At 35.2% G+C, this 16,989-nt stretch overlaps 1 protein-coding gene across 1 annotated transcript in view; it reads left to right on the top strand.

The window, feature by feature from the left end:
* The window catches only part of LOC141322482 (uncharacterized), a 116,731-nt gene that overhangs the window by 29,388 nt on the left and 70,354 nt on the right, over nucleotides 1-16,989 (top strand). The window contains exon 3 of the mRNA XM_073833430.1: nucleotides 10,750-11,282. Within this exon, the coding sequence (XP_073689531.1) occupies nucleotides 10,750-11,282 (533 nt within the window). The remainder of the gene's footprint in view (nucleotides 1-10,749; nucleotides 11,283-16,989) is intronic.

Raw genomic sequence — 16,989 nt, 5'->3', positions numbered from 1 at the left:
ATTTTATGTTGAGCAGTGATGTAAAAATCTTTGAGATTACAATACACAAGATGATGTTAGGTTAGCAAAATTGGGTTAGGTTATTGTATTTGCTTCAGTATTACCAGTTGTGGAATTTGCTGGTCAGTCAAACAGACTGATCAAAAAAAGGAATGCACCAAAGATTATTCAGTAAACTTCATTCAAGTTCCGACTTGTTTTGAATGTTTTAATTCTGACATAAAACCAGAACATTTACCAATGCATAACAAAGCTTTATGCCTTAACAAATACAAAGTCATAGGGTACCATTCTAAAAGAAATGTAGTAATAATGCATGACTTAAATCAGTTGAAATTGTCAAAATGGTTGGTTTGTAGCATGATTGTTTTGAAAGAGTTACAGTTCCAAATGAAACTTCTAGATTCACATCAGACATCACCTCATAATTTGTGGCAGAGGTTGAATTAGGAGCAGCTACTTGTACATCATAAGCCTCACAATTCTGACATAAATAGTATCTGCAGGCTGCAACGTAAACAAACTTAAATGTACATGGTTTACAATGTGTGTTATTACATCGTCATCAGCTGAAAGCGTGTCATCGTAGGATAGGATTTGAGACACAAGACAAGTTTTGTTCTTACAGCTCTTTCCTGTTTTCAATAAAAAACGAAACCACAAGAGACTGCTTGAAAAATATCCAAACAGATAATTTTCATTTTCGATTTATTTACATGTCCCATCTGTAAAAACCTTATTTTATGCTTTACATTGAGTTTATAATTTTGATTTCTTTATGCAGTATGGTATCCAGGTAAATGATTCTTTATTAAATAAACATAACAATCGATAAATATTAAAACATAATACACTCTGAGCAGCTGCTGGCTTACATGGGTCACGTTAACGAGTGTCTAAACGACCGATTTTTAAGTAAGCATGCAGTATAAAACAAAATGAGACGATCAACAGCTGAATCGTATCTGGATTCTGGAACTATGGACTCGCAATGATGATGTAACGTAAGGTAGGCACGCCCACAGCGGGTTATGATTGGTCGATCGACAGGCTCAAATCTGATTGGCTAAAGTGTACGAGTAACCCGCGTGGGAGGAGTTCGCTGCCAGGAAAGTCTCAAAAACACACACGTAAAAAAGGCTATTCGTACATTCACAGTCCGGGATACACTCGTGATTTTTAAACATTCAAAATTGTTGTACACAGTTGTAAATCTGTGAATTGTGTTTTGCAATTTGTGAAACGTATTTTATGAATTTATATATATATATTTTTTTTGCACGTGAACTGGTTTTTTGTGAATATTTTTTTTTCGTGCACGTGAATTGGGACACGCATGTGTGCATCGTGTCTTTTGCGTGAATTATTAATGAGACTAATTTGCTTCCATATTCTTCTTCTTAGGTTTAATGGTGTTTGTCAAACAGAAGTGTGTGTGTTAGTGCCACCCGCTGGACTGGAGTGAGAAGCGCCGAAAGGAGGGAAAATATTACGGGGAAATGACTTTGTGTGTCTACCCTACAAGGTGACATATTTTTATTTATTTATTTATTTTAAAGCCGATCTGCACAAATAAATGAAAATGACTTCAAATTAAGACTCGCATCATTGCATTTGATCAGCATCAACAGTCTTTGTGAGTGAATTTAAGGAGAGAAAAAAAGAGAATAAAACGCTTCCCTTCAATATACAAAAAAGTATTTAACCCACAATGCCCCAACCTTAGTCTACAGTTTAACTGAGTCCCTACAGGATGGACAAGTTCAAAAACATTTGTTTCTACCCTTAGATTGAACAGAAAATCTTGATCTTGATTTGCTTTTCCCATCCTCTCTGCCATTCCTTTATTAAACTTGATTATGACCTTTTCAGCATCTTTAACTGGCAAAACCATGTCAACATATTTAACTGTTACTCCTCATCTTCCCTTTTAACAGCGAACAGTTCAGTTTATAAATCAGATACAATACATGCTTTACAAACTCAATCTCTAGAAGTGCATTCATTAAAAAGTATAATTGTGTACTATCAGAGTTATGATTTTAGTGAAGTTACAAGTTTTGAAACCAAAATACCAGCAATATCCAGTTAGACCTGTAGTAAACTCAGAAGAGAAGATCAGAAGACTCTTGATTGAGATGTTACTGTGTGACGCTGCAGTCATCCAGACTGACTAAACACTCAATCACTGGAGTTTTAGACAGATTTCAGGATCTTCATTAGATTTTCAGTGACTCTAATCCAATCAGCAGAACTATAGACTCATTATCACAGAGATCAGGGAAAGTCTCACCTTCAGCCTCTGTATTCATATTTAACTCAGATATTGATCAGAAACAAAGACACCAATTAAAGAAATGAGGCAGAAACATCAACAGCCAATAAAGACAAAAGATGACACTTACCATCATTTCACATTCATATTCACACACTCCTACAGCTAAATATATTTATTTTAAAATTCAAATGCCAATTATCTTTCTGCTGATTTTCTAATGCTATTTTCTGAATATATATTGCAGTAATTATTCATCAGACACATCTGTTTTAAATAACTATCAGCCTAATTCTGTGATGAAACATTTCAGTCAGGTTTTAAGTCTATTCATAGCACTGAGTCTGCTTTGCTGACTCTTCACTCCTGACTCTAATGATTTTACACAACTTGTAAATCATGTAAATCAAAATATAGAATATCAAGAATTAATAAACGTGCAAATAATCTAAATATCTTCATTCATATTTTTCATAAATAGTGATCAAGTACTATGTGTCATGTATCTGGTCTGTCTTCTCATCATGAACTCTTGCACACACATTCTGGACTGCAATCCCCATAAGCCACTGCACCAATCACTGCACACAGCTGCTCCTTGTTTCCCACTGAACTGATTGCTGCACACACCTGTTTCACATTTACCCACATGCATTTAAGCCACAGACACACACACTTTCTTGCGAAGTCTTATTGTTCCTATGGTCGTAATTCCAAGCGTTTTTCTCTGTGTTGGATTCTCTGTGTATGACTCTGGACTGTGTACCCCGTTGACGATTCCTGCTTCCTGCCATTGCGACCATTCCCTGTCTATCGAACTGTTTCCCGGATTACCTACGTTGTTCCTGTTTTCTGGTGATTATTCTGGCCTGTTGACGATTCTAAATAAATGCTGCAAATGGATCCGCACGTCTCAGTCTGACTCCCTGTGACACTATGTATCCTTACAGTTGACTAAGTTTAAAAACAAATAAAGACGTATAAATTTGCCTTTATGTATTAAGAATCTTGAAGTATTACGTTGTTTATATAAAATACATGAAGTAATTTAAGGCAAATTTATGATTGGATATTTACTATTTATTATCATTTCAATACCATTGTCACATTTCACAACTCTACTGAGCGGGGAACGAGGAGATGAGCAAACGCTAGCTTAAAACAGACAAACTAAAACACAACTCAAGAGTACAACAGGAAGACATTCACTTTTTAGGACGTAAGCCATCAGAGGAGAAAACCACAAACAGAGCACTCTTAAATACTCAACTAAACGAAGTAAAGACAAGACAGTCCTGAACTCAATGAAACACAATGAAGACAGGAACAGGAAAATCAAATATGGGCATTAGAGAACATCAGGAAAAATAAGGAGAAGGAGGTCATGGGAACAAAAATAAACACAAAGACGGTCCATATGTGTGACAGTCATTACTGTAAGAGACACAATTATATTGGCTGAAATGAAATTACTGCCTAAGAAATTCAGCAGAAAGATAAATGTTGAATTCTAAATGAATCTCTTTTGCTTTAGGTGTGTGTGAATACAAATGTTAAGTGAGACTGTGATCTTCACTAAGATCATAACACTAATACAACATAACATACTTTTTCTGATGGATGTACTTCTAGTTAAAGTTTCTAATAAACTGTTCATTGTGTATTTATTATCTGAACTTTTCACTGTTGATAAAAGAAGATATTGAGTAACAGTTGAATATGTTTGCATGTTTGTGCCAATTAACGAAACTGAAATCAATGAGCCACATTCCTTTACATTGAAAAATTTATTTAAAACAAAATTGCTTAAATAAAACAACATTACCACTGAAAGAAGTAAGATCACATACAGACCATAGTATCCTTTATAATATTTACAGAAGATTTTGTTCATTTTCAGTGTGGATCTGTTATCAATGACTTTTGTTTGTAAATACATTTGCAGCAACTGAAAACTCTTAATATGTAACTTGTTTATAGTACAATCATATTTTAGCGCAGAGTATATGCACATTAAAAAAAAAAAGATAATCTGTGGAAATGTAAATCATTCACAATAAATAAACCTTTTGTAGTGGTAAATAGAAACTGCGACATATATATTTTTTTGTTCTCATTTGCCTCAATAGCAAAAGAAAAATAAAATCCCTGACAGTGTTTCAGTAACTTTCCAAAAGAGGAATAAATAAATAAATAAATACACAAACAAACAAAATAACAAGAGTTTACAATAGTCAAAAGAGTGATCAACCATTTGTCAGCACACCTCCTTTGTAACAATTACACGGCAGCATGAACTAGTTTAATGTGAATTTAATGACAAGGTATTAAAAACATAAAGCAAAGTGTTATTAATGTACACAAAAATAGAGAATAATATTGATAGATTTACGATGCTAGTAACTTTAGAACTTTTAGCATCATCATATGGGTATGAAATTCTATTCTATATACAACATTTCTATGATGTGTTTGTGATCCCACTGATGGGACTTTTATTTTGCTCTGATGATGTGACGTCATAAAGCTGCGCCGCGCTCCTCATTTGTTGTGATTCACCTAAAGAAAGGTTTGTGGTTTTAAAGTTTTTAAACCAATGGACATCAATTAAAGCGTTTTTACAAGCTATGTAAAATAAATAATCGTTATGAAATATAACATTGCGATGCTTTAGAGTTACGTTCGCCTTTAGTAACAGAGAAAATGCGTCTCATTTCGCTCCCTATATCGTGAATCAATCGTGTGATGATAAGAAGAGATGAGAGAAACTGAGAATCCGAATCATTTGAATCAAATCATTTGTGAAATGATTCAGTGATTCGATTGAGCGGAACTACAAACGACATCAACAAACACAAACGAGTGAATCACAACCGAGGATGATTTCATGAGAGTGTAATATATTAGATATGATGTACAAATAATCGAATACTAAATATAAATAAATATAGCCTACCTGAATATGAACCTTCTGTCTAATTTGTATATATTTTGTAAATTGTTATACAGATGTCTATAAACTCACTGACTGTCTTACTAGTGCACTGACTACTGTAACTAGTAGAAGCTGATTGAGACGCACCCAGAGATTTTGTTTGCATTGATTGTTCTATCTATTAATTATTCTCATCTTAAACAGGAAAAAGTGTTCAAACACACAGAAAAACTCCTGGAGAATCAACAGAGATCCATGTGACACACTATTATAAAGATGGTGTTTATTAAAGAGGAGAGTGAAGACATGAAGATTGAAGAAACATTCAGAGTCAAACATGAAGACACTGAGGAACAAACAGGTTGGTTTTTATTCTCAAAGCTGAAGTCAGTATAGAAATAGATAATATTTATGAATAATGAAATGTTAAGACATTTGACAGAAGTGTTGAGATCACATGACAAATACTAAAAAGCTTCCTTCAATATTCTGCTTTCACACTGAACATTTGTTATTATGACATCATGCATTTAAGTTGTAACAATCATAAGAAATAAGCCAAAAAAAAAACCGTACTCGGTTACTAACGTAACCTCGGTTCTCTCAGAGAGGGAACGTCGAACGAGTACTGCGTAAGTATCTTAAAATCCTTTCCGCGAGAGATATTGAAGCCAGAAAATTATCCTTAATTTTGTATTAATGTTAAACGCGTTGCCGGAGTGTGCAGACATAGGCGAGACGGCTTGCGTGCCTATTGGCTGCTCTGCAGCCACTGCAGCACCTATCGAGTGAGACCTCTCGTAAGAGAACTATATATTTTTCTGTAACATTAAACCCAATATCTGTTTCTAATATTAAAACCATTGATTTCTGGTACTTAGACACTTTAAGAAAATTATTTAAGTTAAAGTTATTTGCAAAAACCTTGAAATGTAAGTAATCACATTTGGCTACTGCATGCTGACTACATTTGGTCATTTAAAGTATTTGTAAGCAAATAAAACAGACAGCTGTAGCTAAAGCTATATCTAAATAAATCCGGGTACAAATGAAAACAGTGTTTTTTGTTTTAAAATTTTCTCAGCACAAAATAGGAGAAAGAGAGCTGTAAACAAAGTTGAATTAAAGACAATACAACATAAAATAATTCAAATATTAATAATAATTGAGTAAATAAATTGATGACCACTGTTCAAGAGCATCAGAGTGGAGCAGTAGGGCATATTTATAAAGAAGGTGCTGTATTTAACATGAGAACAGTATAAACCAGTGGTTCTCAAACTGATGGAGGAGAACTTTAACAAAATGCTGAGCTTTGGAATCAGTTTAATTTTATCCTGACTTTAAGTAAAATAAAGCAAGTACTTTTCACAAGAAAAATGACACTTTTAGTATAAAAACAGGAAAATTGAAGTGAACACTTTAATGACATTAGTTTTCCTTGATAAAAATGCCGTTTCAGACAGAAGGCCATAACAGAGAGAGAGAAAATGAAAATGTATAAGTCTGGACCAGACCTAAAAGATCAAATGGGGAATGACTTTATGGCAACAGTTTAATTCTCATAGGTCTGAACTACTATTATTATTGTATTCTAAAAATAAAATAAATAAACTTTTCTTAATGCTAAAATAGTAATTTTATGCGTTTATTCCCAAATATACTTTCGTAGTTTTTTTTTTTTTATCATACTTATTTCGCATATAATCGCATATAAATATTTGACCTGAGAACAGTGAAAAGTAAGTTTTTTCATATGGATTTTTAGTATACCATTGAATAATGACTGAATACATAAGCTTAAGCAACAAAATATTGTTTATTTTTGTTCAACCCAGTCCAACAGACCAGTGCAATATTGCCATTAAGTGTAGCAATTGGATATTTAGAAATATAGTAGCCTATATGGGGGGGGGGGGGGTTGTTATTGTTTTTAAGGCACCATAGAATGTAAAACTGTGTTTACCTTGGCATAGTTGAATAATAACAGTTCGTTAGATAGACATGACATACCATCAGTCTCAAACACCAACATTTCCTCCTTCTTATAGAAATCTAGTGTTTGCAAAAGACCACAGAAAAATAGGTCAATTCCAACATAACACCGACTGTTAGGCTATATTCCCGATCATTAATAGTTACGCCCCAAATATTTGCATCGCCCAATCAGTAACATCAGTAAACCAGTAAAATATTGCGAGTCACTGAAGGGACCCGGTTAGCTTAAAGCTAGCTGTAGCATGTTACATTGCAGTACAGATGTACATACTTTTACATTGCAGGTAGATTTCACTTACGACATAAACAGAGAGAGATGACTACGCTGATGATGACGAATGATTAACACATTCTGAGTATCACTAAAGCATCAACTTTTGTGGCAAGTCTTTGTGTCGCTGCAGTATAACGTTACACAGAGCACATGCGATCATGCATTATAGTGAGAGTAAAATGTTGGAGATTCAAAACGTCAGATTCAACAAAGCACATATTAAAGGTCCACTGAAGTGCCTTGAAACCGGCAGCGTTATTACATGTGGTGACGTACCTTTAACTGAAACAAAAACATATTGCTAAGCCCCGCCCACTTATTTTGAATAGCCAATAGCGTTCCATTAATATCCGCTCAGGCCAGAACCGTTGAGCTCAGTAAAGCCGCATTTGTAATCTTATGAAAGCTACAGACTAATAAATTACCCCACAGATTAAATATTAGGGGTGGGAATCTTTAGGCACTTCACGATCTGATCCGATTCCGATTCTGGGAGTCACGATCCGATTCCAAAACGATTCTTGATCTACATTTTTTCCCCAATTAATTCTTCTGCTGTGCAAATACAACTTTACAATTTTAAAAACATGTAAAATTGCAGTTTCTATGCTTTTTGTTTATAGTTGAAATCTCTGTAAAAGTAGTTGTGTCAATCTTCACTGGTTTCAAGATTCAATTTAATTTAATTACTGTTTTCATTATTAACTAAGTATCATGATGCTCACATTCTTAGTTTTCAATAGTACTGCACATGGCTACATTTTCATATGTTTTATATCAAATTTATTTTGAGCCAATTTAACTTTATTTTTTAAACTATATCAGCAAGATACTTTTAAAAACAATTACTTATTTAAAATAAGTGTCCTTTAGTTATCTGAAAGTTAACAGACAATAGTTTTTCTTTTTTCCTCAGCATTACTGCCGTTTTATTATTACTGATGAGATCATAGACAGACAGCTTTAACAAACTAATGCACAGCAGTGGCGAACGGTGACTTTTTAAATTTTATTTTTAATCAGGCTTGCTTAGTGATAAAACCACCAGTAATACCAAAATAATTATATCTTTAGATTATTTAGAAACCAATAAAATCAGAGACTAAATCATATTTTAATATTTCCTCTTTTCCCTGTTATTATTATTATTATTTTTAATTATAGACATTTTATATAGGCTATTTTTTTCAGTGGACTTTCACATTTTGAATTGTTGAGAAATTATGATAATATACAGTTAGGATGTTTTTTGTTTTTGTTTTTCATTTGATTTAGTCGAGTAAGTTGTGCATCAAACACAATAGGATTTTTGGCAATCAGGATCTGGCAGCAACAGCGCGTTTTTCCGCTTGGGCGAGCGCTTCTCAGACAGCTTCCCCCGCGAATAAAGTCATGCGCATGACAGACAAACAGAGAATGCGCATCAATTCTGAGGAGTCGAGGTAGATGCGGAGAATCTGCTTGCCCAGAAGATTCTATCTCAAAAGAGGGATCAACTCATAAGCATGTTTATATTATTTAACACGTGAACGCAGTCTCTATGACAGCCTGGGTATGCGGAGCATTAGCAGCGTATACGCCACTGATGCACATATCTATTTAGATATATCAGATGTTTCGTCCTGCTCTAAAAACATAGCTGACTGTATGTACAGTTTAGTTTAAAACTATTTGAAAACGCAAGTGCATTTAACCACATCTGCAATCGAGCTTTAGGACGAACAAACACAAAGCGCACGCGAAAGTCTGTCAGTGCATCTAATAGTACTGCATTTCAGACGGCAGAAATGAAAGCATAACTTAACTAAAACACGGCGGGTGGAAGCACACAATGTCAAGCAGTGCGCACCAGTCTCACAGTGCAAATGCTGTGCAATGAAGCCGGCAGCGTCTCTAGCGCGCACACGTGCCATATGCTGGAAAAAAAAACAAGCTCAGAATCGATTCTGAAAAATTAGGAATCGATTCAGAATCGTTGAAGAGAGAATCGCGATGCATCGGAGAATCGATTTTTTCTCCCACCCCTATTCAATATGACACTCTTGCTAAAACAAAATGGTGATAACCATGCTGAGGCTGTGAAGTTTAATACATGCTGATCGCATATGCGAGCGCATATGATCTCCTCGCGTCTCTCTAGGGGGCGGGACATTACGGACTCTAGAGAGCATTTGATTGGATAGAACGTTTGATGAGAAATTGAAGTGCAAGGTGATATCACCCAAATCCTTGATTCATATTGGCGGAAGTGACGAGACTGTAAGTTTTGAATGCCCATATCTTGTACACGCGAATTTTGTCTTTGCAGCACACAAGCTTATAGATAACATTAAGGCTAATTTATTCATACTAAAAGCTAAAAAACTTTAATTTTAATTTCAGGGGGACTTTAAAAGCAGCTAGAGCTCTGTAATTAAATATTTCCTCCAGGTGCAAGCTATTGAGATGAGCAGCTCTATGAAACAGCCAATCAGAACAGAGCTCATCATTAATATTCATGAACCTTCCAAATAAGGCAATAACAAACCATTTCATTCTTCATTTTTTGCGCTTGCCTATGCCATATACCTTCTATTTAGATATCAATATTAAAATATTGTTTCAATGCATTCTATGGCACCTTTAAATTTGGTATGCTTGTACAGCACCTTAGTAAACACTTGTGATTTAAATTAGATAAATAAACTTTGACACTGAACTTTTTCATGTGACGGTTGAGTGGGGAGTTTATCCCCTTTTCTTTTTTTTTCCTCGTTTCTTAATAAATTTGTTTCTATATTTTATTCCTTAGGAGACAGAAATGGTACAGAAACATTGAGATAAGTCTATATTTAGATTATCCTAAACTCTGTCATTAGATTTTCCAGAGATATTTTTTTTATTAATTGTATCACGGCCAGCCTAAATTCTGTAGGGTACCGGCTGAGCAGGGGTCAGGTTTGGAGACCCTGGTATAGGATCTAACATACATGCATTACATATCTACATGCTTTGATATTAATTGTTTTGTGCCACTCTTAACTTTATTAACTTGTATTTCTTTGTTTTTCCACCTTAGACATAACAGCACTGAAAGAGGAGAGAGAAGATCTGAATGAAACTGAAGAGAAAGATCAGTTTAAGAATCTTCATGATTTCGTATCTGGAGAAAAATATTTTTGTTCCTTACAGTCTGAAAAGACTTCTAAACAAAAAAGAGCTCAAACTACAGGAACTAGGAGTTGTTTTGCTTGCGTTCAGTGTGGAAACAGTTTCACTCAAAAAGGTAGAATTCACACTGGAGAGAAGCCTTACACATGCAAACATTGTGGAAAAAGTTTCACTCTAAAAGGAGACCTTACCAGACACATGAGAATTCACACTGAAGAAAAGCCATACACCTGCCAACAGTGTGGAAAGAGTTTCACTCTAAAAGGACACCTTAACAGACACATGAGAGTTCACACTGGGGAAAAGCCTTACAGATGCAAACAGTGTGGAAAGAGTTTTTCTGAAAGTGGAAACCTTAAAATGCACCAGAAAATTCATACCATGGAGAACCCTTTTACCTGCCAACAGTGTGGAAAGAGTTTTAATCAAAAAGGAAGCCTTAACAGACACATGAGAGTCCACACTGGAGAGAAGCCTTACTCATGCAAACAGTGTGGAAAGAGTTTCAGTGTAAAAGAAACCCTTAACAAGCACATAAGAGTTCACACTGGAGAGAAGCCTCACACATGCAAACAGTGTGGAAAGAGTTTTAATCAAAAAGGAACCCTTAACCTTCACATGAGGGTTCATACCGGAGAGAAGCCTTACACATGCTCTCAGTGTGGAAACTGTTTTAGTCTAAAAGGAAGCCTTGACAAGCACATGCAGATTCATAATAGAGAGAAACCCAACAGATCCCCTTAGTGTAGAAAGTTTCAAACAAAATGTATAGAATGGAACTTTCTAATTCACATATTAAAGCATTATGTTTTGTCCATAGTACACTTTAAGCTCAGTCCAACACAATATAGCTAGTTGACATGGTAATGCATAAAAGAGCAAGGAATAATAAGGATTATGGACAATGTGTTTCCTCTGTCTACAATGTAAGAACTTCACATTTGTATATCATGAATTGAAAAGAGATCTCACAGGAAGTGCAGTTTTTTGGTTGGAACATAATAAAGGACATTGTTAGCATCATCACTGATTCGGGTTACAACTACAACCCTTGATCCATGAGAAAGTGAAGGAGTCACGAGGACATACAGAGACAGGCTCCCCCCTCCGTCGTCTCCACCTTGGACTCTGTTCATCATCCTCCTCCCGGATATCCATTCTCCTCCTTCTGTTGTTCCATCAGTGCAATGATGCGCCTTCCAGAAAGGGAACGATATGCCAGGAATATGGACCTGTTTCTGTGTGCCCTTATTTGGTCCTGTTCCTTTTCTTTAGTCCAGTTAGTCATTCTGTGCACCCGTGTTCCTCAGTTACCCCTTATATTAAAATCAAAGTCTGTGCATTCTGTCTCTGTTGGGTCTCTATCATCCAATATATGTGTCTTCCCTGTTCAAGTATTGGAGCAATACTTGAACAGCGAAGATTCACCCCCCATTAACATAAATATGTTTGAAATCAAAGGCAAAGATGTTCAAAGCACTCCCAGCTTGTACCTTGTCATCTGTGGTGTCCTAATATTGATGCCTGTCTTACTTGCGTACAATGCACCAAAGACTTTTGAGGTTAAAGCAAACTCCATTTCTGCTGATCCATTGGGCATTTTAACAGAAAAGACACAACTGCATTTCTTTGGATTTGGTTATGCTACAATGTACCCAGCTAAATTTTTACTACTTCTGCTGCTGTCATCTGGAGATGTACACCTAAATCTTGGGCCACTTTTTCACACCGATGGAGGCAGAGCAACATGTAACGATTACAGCTTTCCAGCCAATTATAATGTCAATAACATCTGCAATTTACCCTGACTCCGAGGCTGGATGGCGTTTGTCCCGGTGGAGCTGTCCCTGGCTGTCGTTGGGGATCGCCTGGGGAGGTGCGGAGGGGTGACGAGACTGGTCCGGCCATTTAAGACTCGGCGCAGCGTAATGAATCGACAGGTGAACTTGGGCAGCGGCTGAAGTTACCAATTGTGGATGAAGTGGAAAATGCAGAGCTGTGCTGTCTAGCAGGAGTAAAAGCAGCGGCAGTAGTGTTTGATCAATCTGAGATCACTTACTGAGATCAGACACTGAGGTGAGTTCTATGCCTCACATTAATCCTTATATGCCAGTTACTGTGTCATTGTCATTACTGTAATGGCCAGTCTGCAATAACGGACGAATGCCAACAGAGTTTTACAAGAGCCAAAAGGCATGCAATAAATCATGCAATATTGAAACAGAGGAAGTCAAGACTCTTTCAAACTGTGAATCATGCTAAATTCATCTGGAACTCTGGGAATAAACCTAAAGGAATTCTGGGAGGACATATAAATATATGAAGTATACTACAAAATTAGATCAGATACAGAATTTACTTATTGATTCCAATTTTGATTTTTTTTTTTTTTTTTTTTTTTTTTTTTTGTGTGCATTTCTTAGACTTGGTTGAATCATAATGTTCTTACTGACCTAATTAATGTACCAGGATATACTTGTTATAGGAGAGATGGAAGGAAGGGGTGGTGTTTTAATTTATATAAGGGAGCATTTTAGATGTTTACAATTTGAATTGAAGGTGAACATGGAGTGTTTGGGATTAAATGTTATTCTTTCTCCAAATATGAAATTTAATATAGTTGTGCTTTATAATCCTTCATGTCATGATGTAAAGTTTTATAATGAACTAAAGAATCTTCTTTCTCTTGTTGATAACAGCTGTGAATGTATGATGTCTGGTGATTTTAATATTAATTGGATAGTTAAAAATGTTAAATCACAATTTAAATTAAGTATGGAGAAATTTAATTTTAAACAATTGACCACTCGAATCACAAGAAAAAGTGAAACTCTTAAAGATCTGATTTTCACGAATAGACTAGAGAGGGTAATGAAAATATATGATCTTATTACTTGTCTTTCAGACCATATGACACTGATCGTAAGAAAATTAACTAGAAAACGTTTACCTCATCATAATAAAACAGAAAATCAGATTTTAACAACAAGAATTCCCAAGTCAAAAGTAGTTAACTTTGAACATGACTTGAAGGAAGTTAATTGGAAAAAGTTATTAAGGAGTCAGACTTAAATCACAGTGCAGGCAATTTTGCCTCTATTTTAAGTGAATTAAAAGGTAAATATACGAAAACCTGGAAGAGTAGGCCTAAGAAATTCTCTCTTCCATGTTTTAACAGTGATATTCTTCAGATTATTAAAAGGCGAGATCTTTCTCTTAAAAAGTCATTATTAACAAAATCTTATACTGACCATCTTATTTACACTGGCTTGAGGAATAAAGTAGTATCAGTGTTGCGAAAGGCTAAGACTAATAATTTTTTCAAATTAATTGAGGAGGCCAGTGGCAACAGTTCTAAATTGTGGCAACATATAAATAGACTGTCAAATTCAAATAGGCAAAAACATTCTACAGTAAATTGTCTTCAAGTTAGTAGTAATATGATTCATAGTAATGAGGCTATAGCAAATGTTTGTTATAGTTTTTTCATTGAATCCGTACAAGAATCAGCAAGTCATTTTAAGTAAATTGACTCATCAGCTTAAGAATTTAATTCTGACCATACAGGCTTATTTAATATTAAAGAGGTTTCTCGTGATAAGGTTCAGAAAGTGATTGCAAATGTGCGTAATTCTATGTCTAAGGACATCTATGACATTCACGCTGAATTAATCAAGAGATACCAAAGTTGTCTGTTGGAGCCAATTACTTATTTAGTAAATTTGTCAATACAAGCAAAAACATTCCCAGAGAGTTGGAAAACAGCAATAATTACACCGGTCTATAAATCGGGAGATAAGGAGGTAGTTAGTAATTATAGGCCTATTGCTATTCTACCTGTAGTTTCCAAAGTTCTGGAAAAGATTGTTGCCGAACAACTAGCGGAACATTTAGAGTCTATCCAGTTGCTTTATCCACAGCAGGTTGGATTAAGAGATAAATATTAGAGATAAATATTCCACTGAAATAGCTAACTGTTATTTGCTGGACAAAATAAAAGTCTCATTGTATAAAGGAAATGTAGTGGTGGCAGTGTTCCTGGACCTAAAGAAGGCCTTTGACACCATTAATCATAGCATTTTATTAAATAAATTAAATCAGTTTAAAATGTCATCAGAAGCTTTACAGTGGTTTGGGTCCTATTTGGGCGGGAGACAGCAATGTGTTAAGGTTAATGGGTTGAGATTACCTGTGTGTGCAAACAACTTGGGAGTAGCGCAAGGGTCAGTACTTGGCCCATTGTTGTTTACAATGTATATAAATGACCTACCTAACTGCTGTCCGGGTGTCAACTGTCAGATTTATGCAGATGACGCTGTCATCCATGTGTCTGCTAAAACACCTAGCTAGGCAGGTGAGCATCTGAAAATTTCTAGATGGCTTGAGATATCACATTTAACTCTTAATGTTAAGAAAACAGCTTCTATGTGCTTCTCCATACGAAATAAGCCTGCAAGGGATGTATTTAAGGTGCATATTAAGAAGTAGTGAATGAAGTCAAGTATCTTGGCATAATTTTGGATAAGAATTTAAAATTTGATAGTTAAGAATATTTGTAGGAAGGTCAAACCAAATCTAAATTGTTTCCATATTATTAGGAAGGATTTGTCTTGTCAAACTGCAAAATTATACATGCATGCAATGATTTTGTCACATTTATCATATTGCATTACATCATGGTCGCAAGCCTCTCCAACTTTACTGAAGCCTATTGTCTCAATATACAAACATGCAATAAAAGTTATGGACCAGAAACCTATGCGATGGCATTATTGTGATGTTTTAAGAAAGCATAACCTTGTTGGTTTTGATAGCTTAATTGATTTTAATTTCCTTAAACTGTTTTTTAAATGTCTGAAGAATCATGCATCACTGCTGTTTTCTGAATTAATCTGTAGGCGTCAAAGCTCTAATAGGGCAAACACACGAGCCACTACTAGTGCTGACTGTCTTGTTCCAAATTATAAGTCCTCTTTTGGTCAGTCTGTTTTCTCTGTGAAGGGGCCAAAACTGTGGAATGCCTTACCTGCTACTTTAAAATTAGAAAACAATGGGAATACTTTTAATATAGGACTCAAACGATGGTTAAAAACAAAACAGCTGTGCTTACATAAATAGTCTATTATTGGGTTATTGGTTGATCCTGTTGCTTTTGCTTTATGGCTTGTGTATGTAAATATACTTTTTTGTATCTTATTTTATTGTTTGTAATGGTACTAATATTTTTATTATTATTATTTCTTTTCATGTATTGTAACTTATTATTATTGTTATTATTATTATTATTATTTTTAACAACTAGCCTCCCTTGGACAGGTGTTGAAAATTAGCATGTGTGCTAAAACACTTAAGCAAATACATATGGTCCAATGTAATTGTGATGTCCATGCCAAATAAAGAATAATAATAATAAAGTGCGAGCACAATTTATCTGTATTTGTACTGGATTTTTATCTGTATCATCTGAAGTTTGTACAGCGCTCTCAGAGGAAAACAGTTTGAAGAGACTCGAGGGAAAGACAGCAGGATTCATCTGTTGAGCAGGTTTCAGATCACTAAATAACAAACAGTACTGAGAAACTGATAATTATTTTTTAGCACTATATTACTAATAAACGTGATGTAAACATATATTCAGTGCAAGCACGCATTTTACTTTTACACCCTAATGGCATCATGTGAGATGCAATGCGATCAAACATACTTCATAATGGTCCATTTGATATAGTCAGGAATTATAGTTTGGAATAAGTCTAACTAGTAAAATGTGTATACGTTTTGTCAAAGTAAATAACAGCAAAAGAACGAAAGGCAAATAAAAGACTCAAGTAAATGTCTCCTCCTGCTGGGTTTGCGTCGTATCGCGTCCTTCTTCTGATCGAGGTAAATATAAGTCTTATTCCTCACAGCACGTCTTCTACAGTAACCAAGATGAACTTGAAAAGTCGTGTTGCTTTGTTTGCGGTGATGTGGGAGTTTCCTCGCGTACAGATACTCCGGTCCTTGCCGCGCTTGTAGCACTAATTTGAATATCAATGGGACGTAGCTCGTGGACGGGATCACATTAAATATAATTAGTTGGAACTGGATAGACTAGACATCTCCTTGGTTTCATATGGAGATGGAGCATAGTGGCTAAAAGAAGTACCGCCAGATTGCTTGAGATTTACTGTGTAATATGTTAAAAGTCCAGCACTAGAAGAACGTAGCATTTGGTTAGGACTGTATCTTGATGAACAGTCAGAAAATATAAGAAGGTGTCCGGTTGTGTAATGCTTTATAAACTATTGTAAGAATCTTAAAATCAATCCTTTGGTGTACTGGTAACCAATGTAATTCCATTAAAACCGGTGTAAT

Source organism: Garra rufa, chromosome 1, assembly GCF_049309525.1.
Source record: "Garra rufa chromosome 1, GarRuf1.0, whole genome shotgun sequence".
In the NCBI taxonomy this organism is placed as follows: Eukaryota; Metazoa; Chordata; class Actinopteri; order Cypriniformes; family Cyprinidae; genus Garra; species Garra rufa.
The sequence above is the reverse complement of the archived record's forward strand: the minus strand, read 5'-3'. Positions and strand labels throughout refer to the sequence as shown.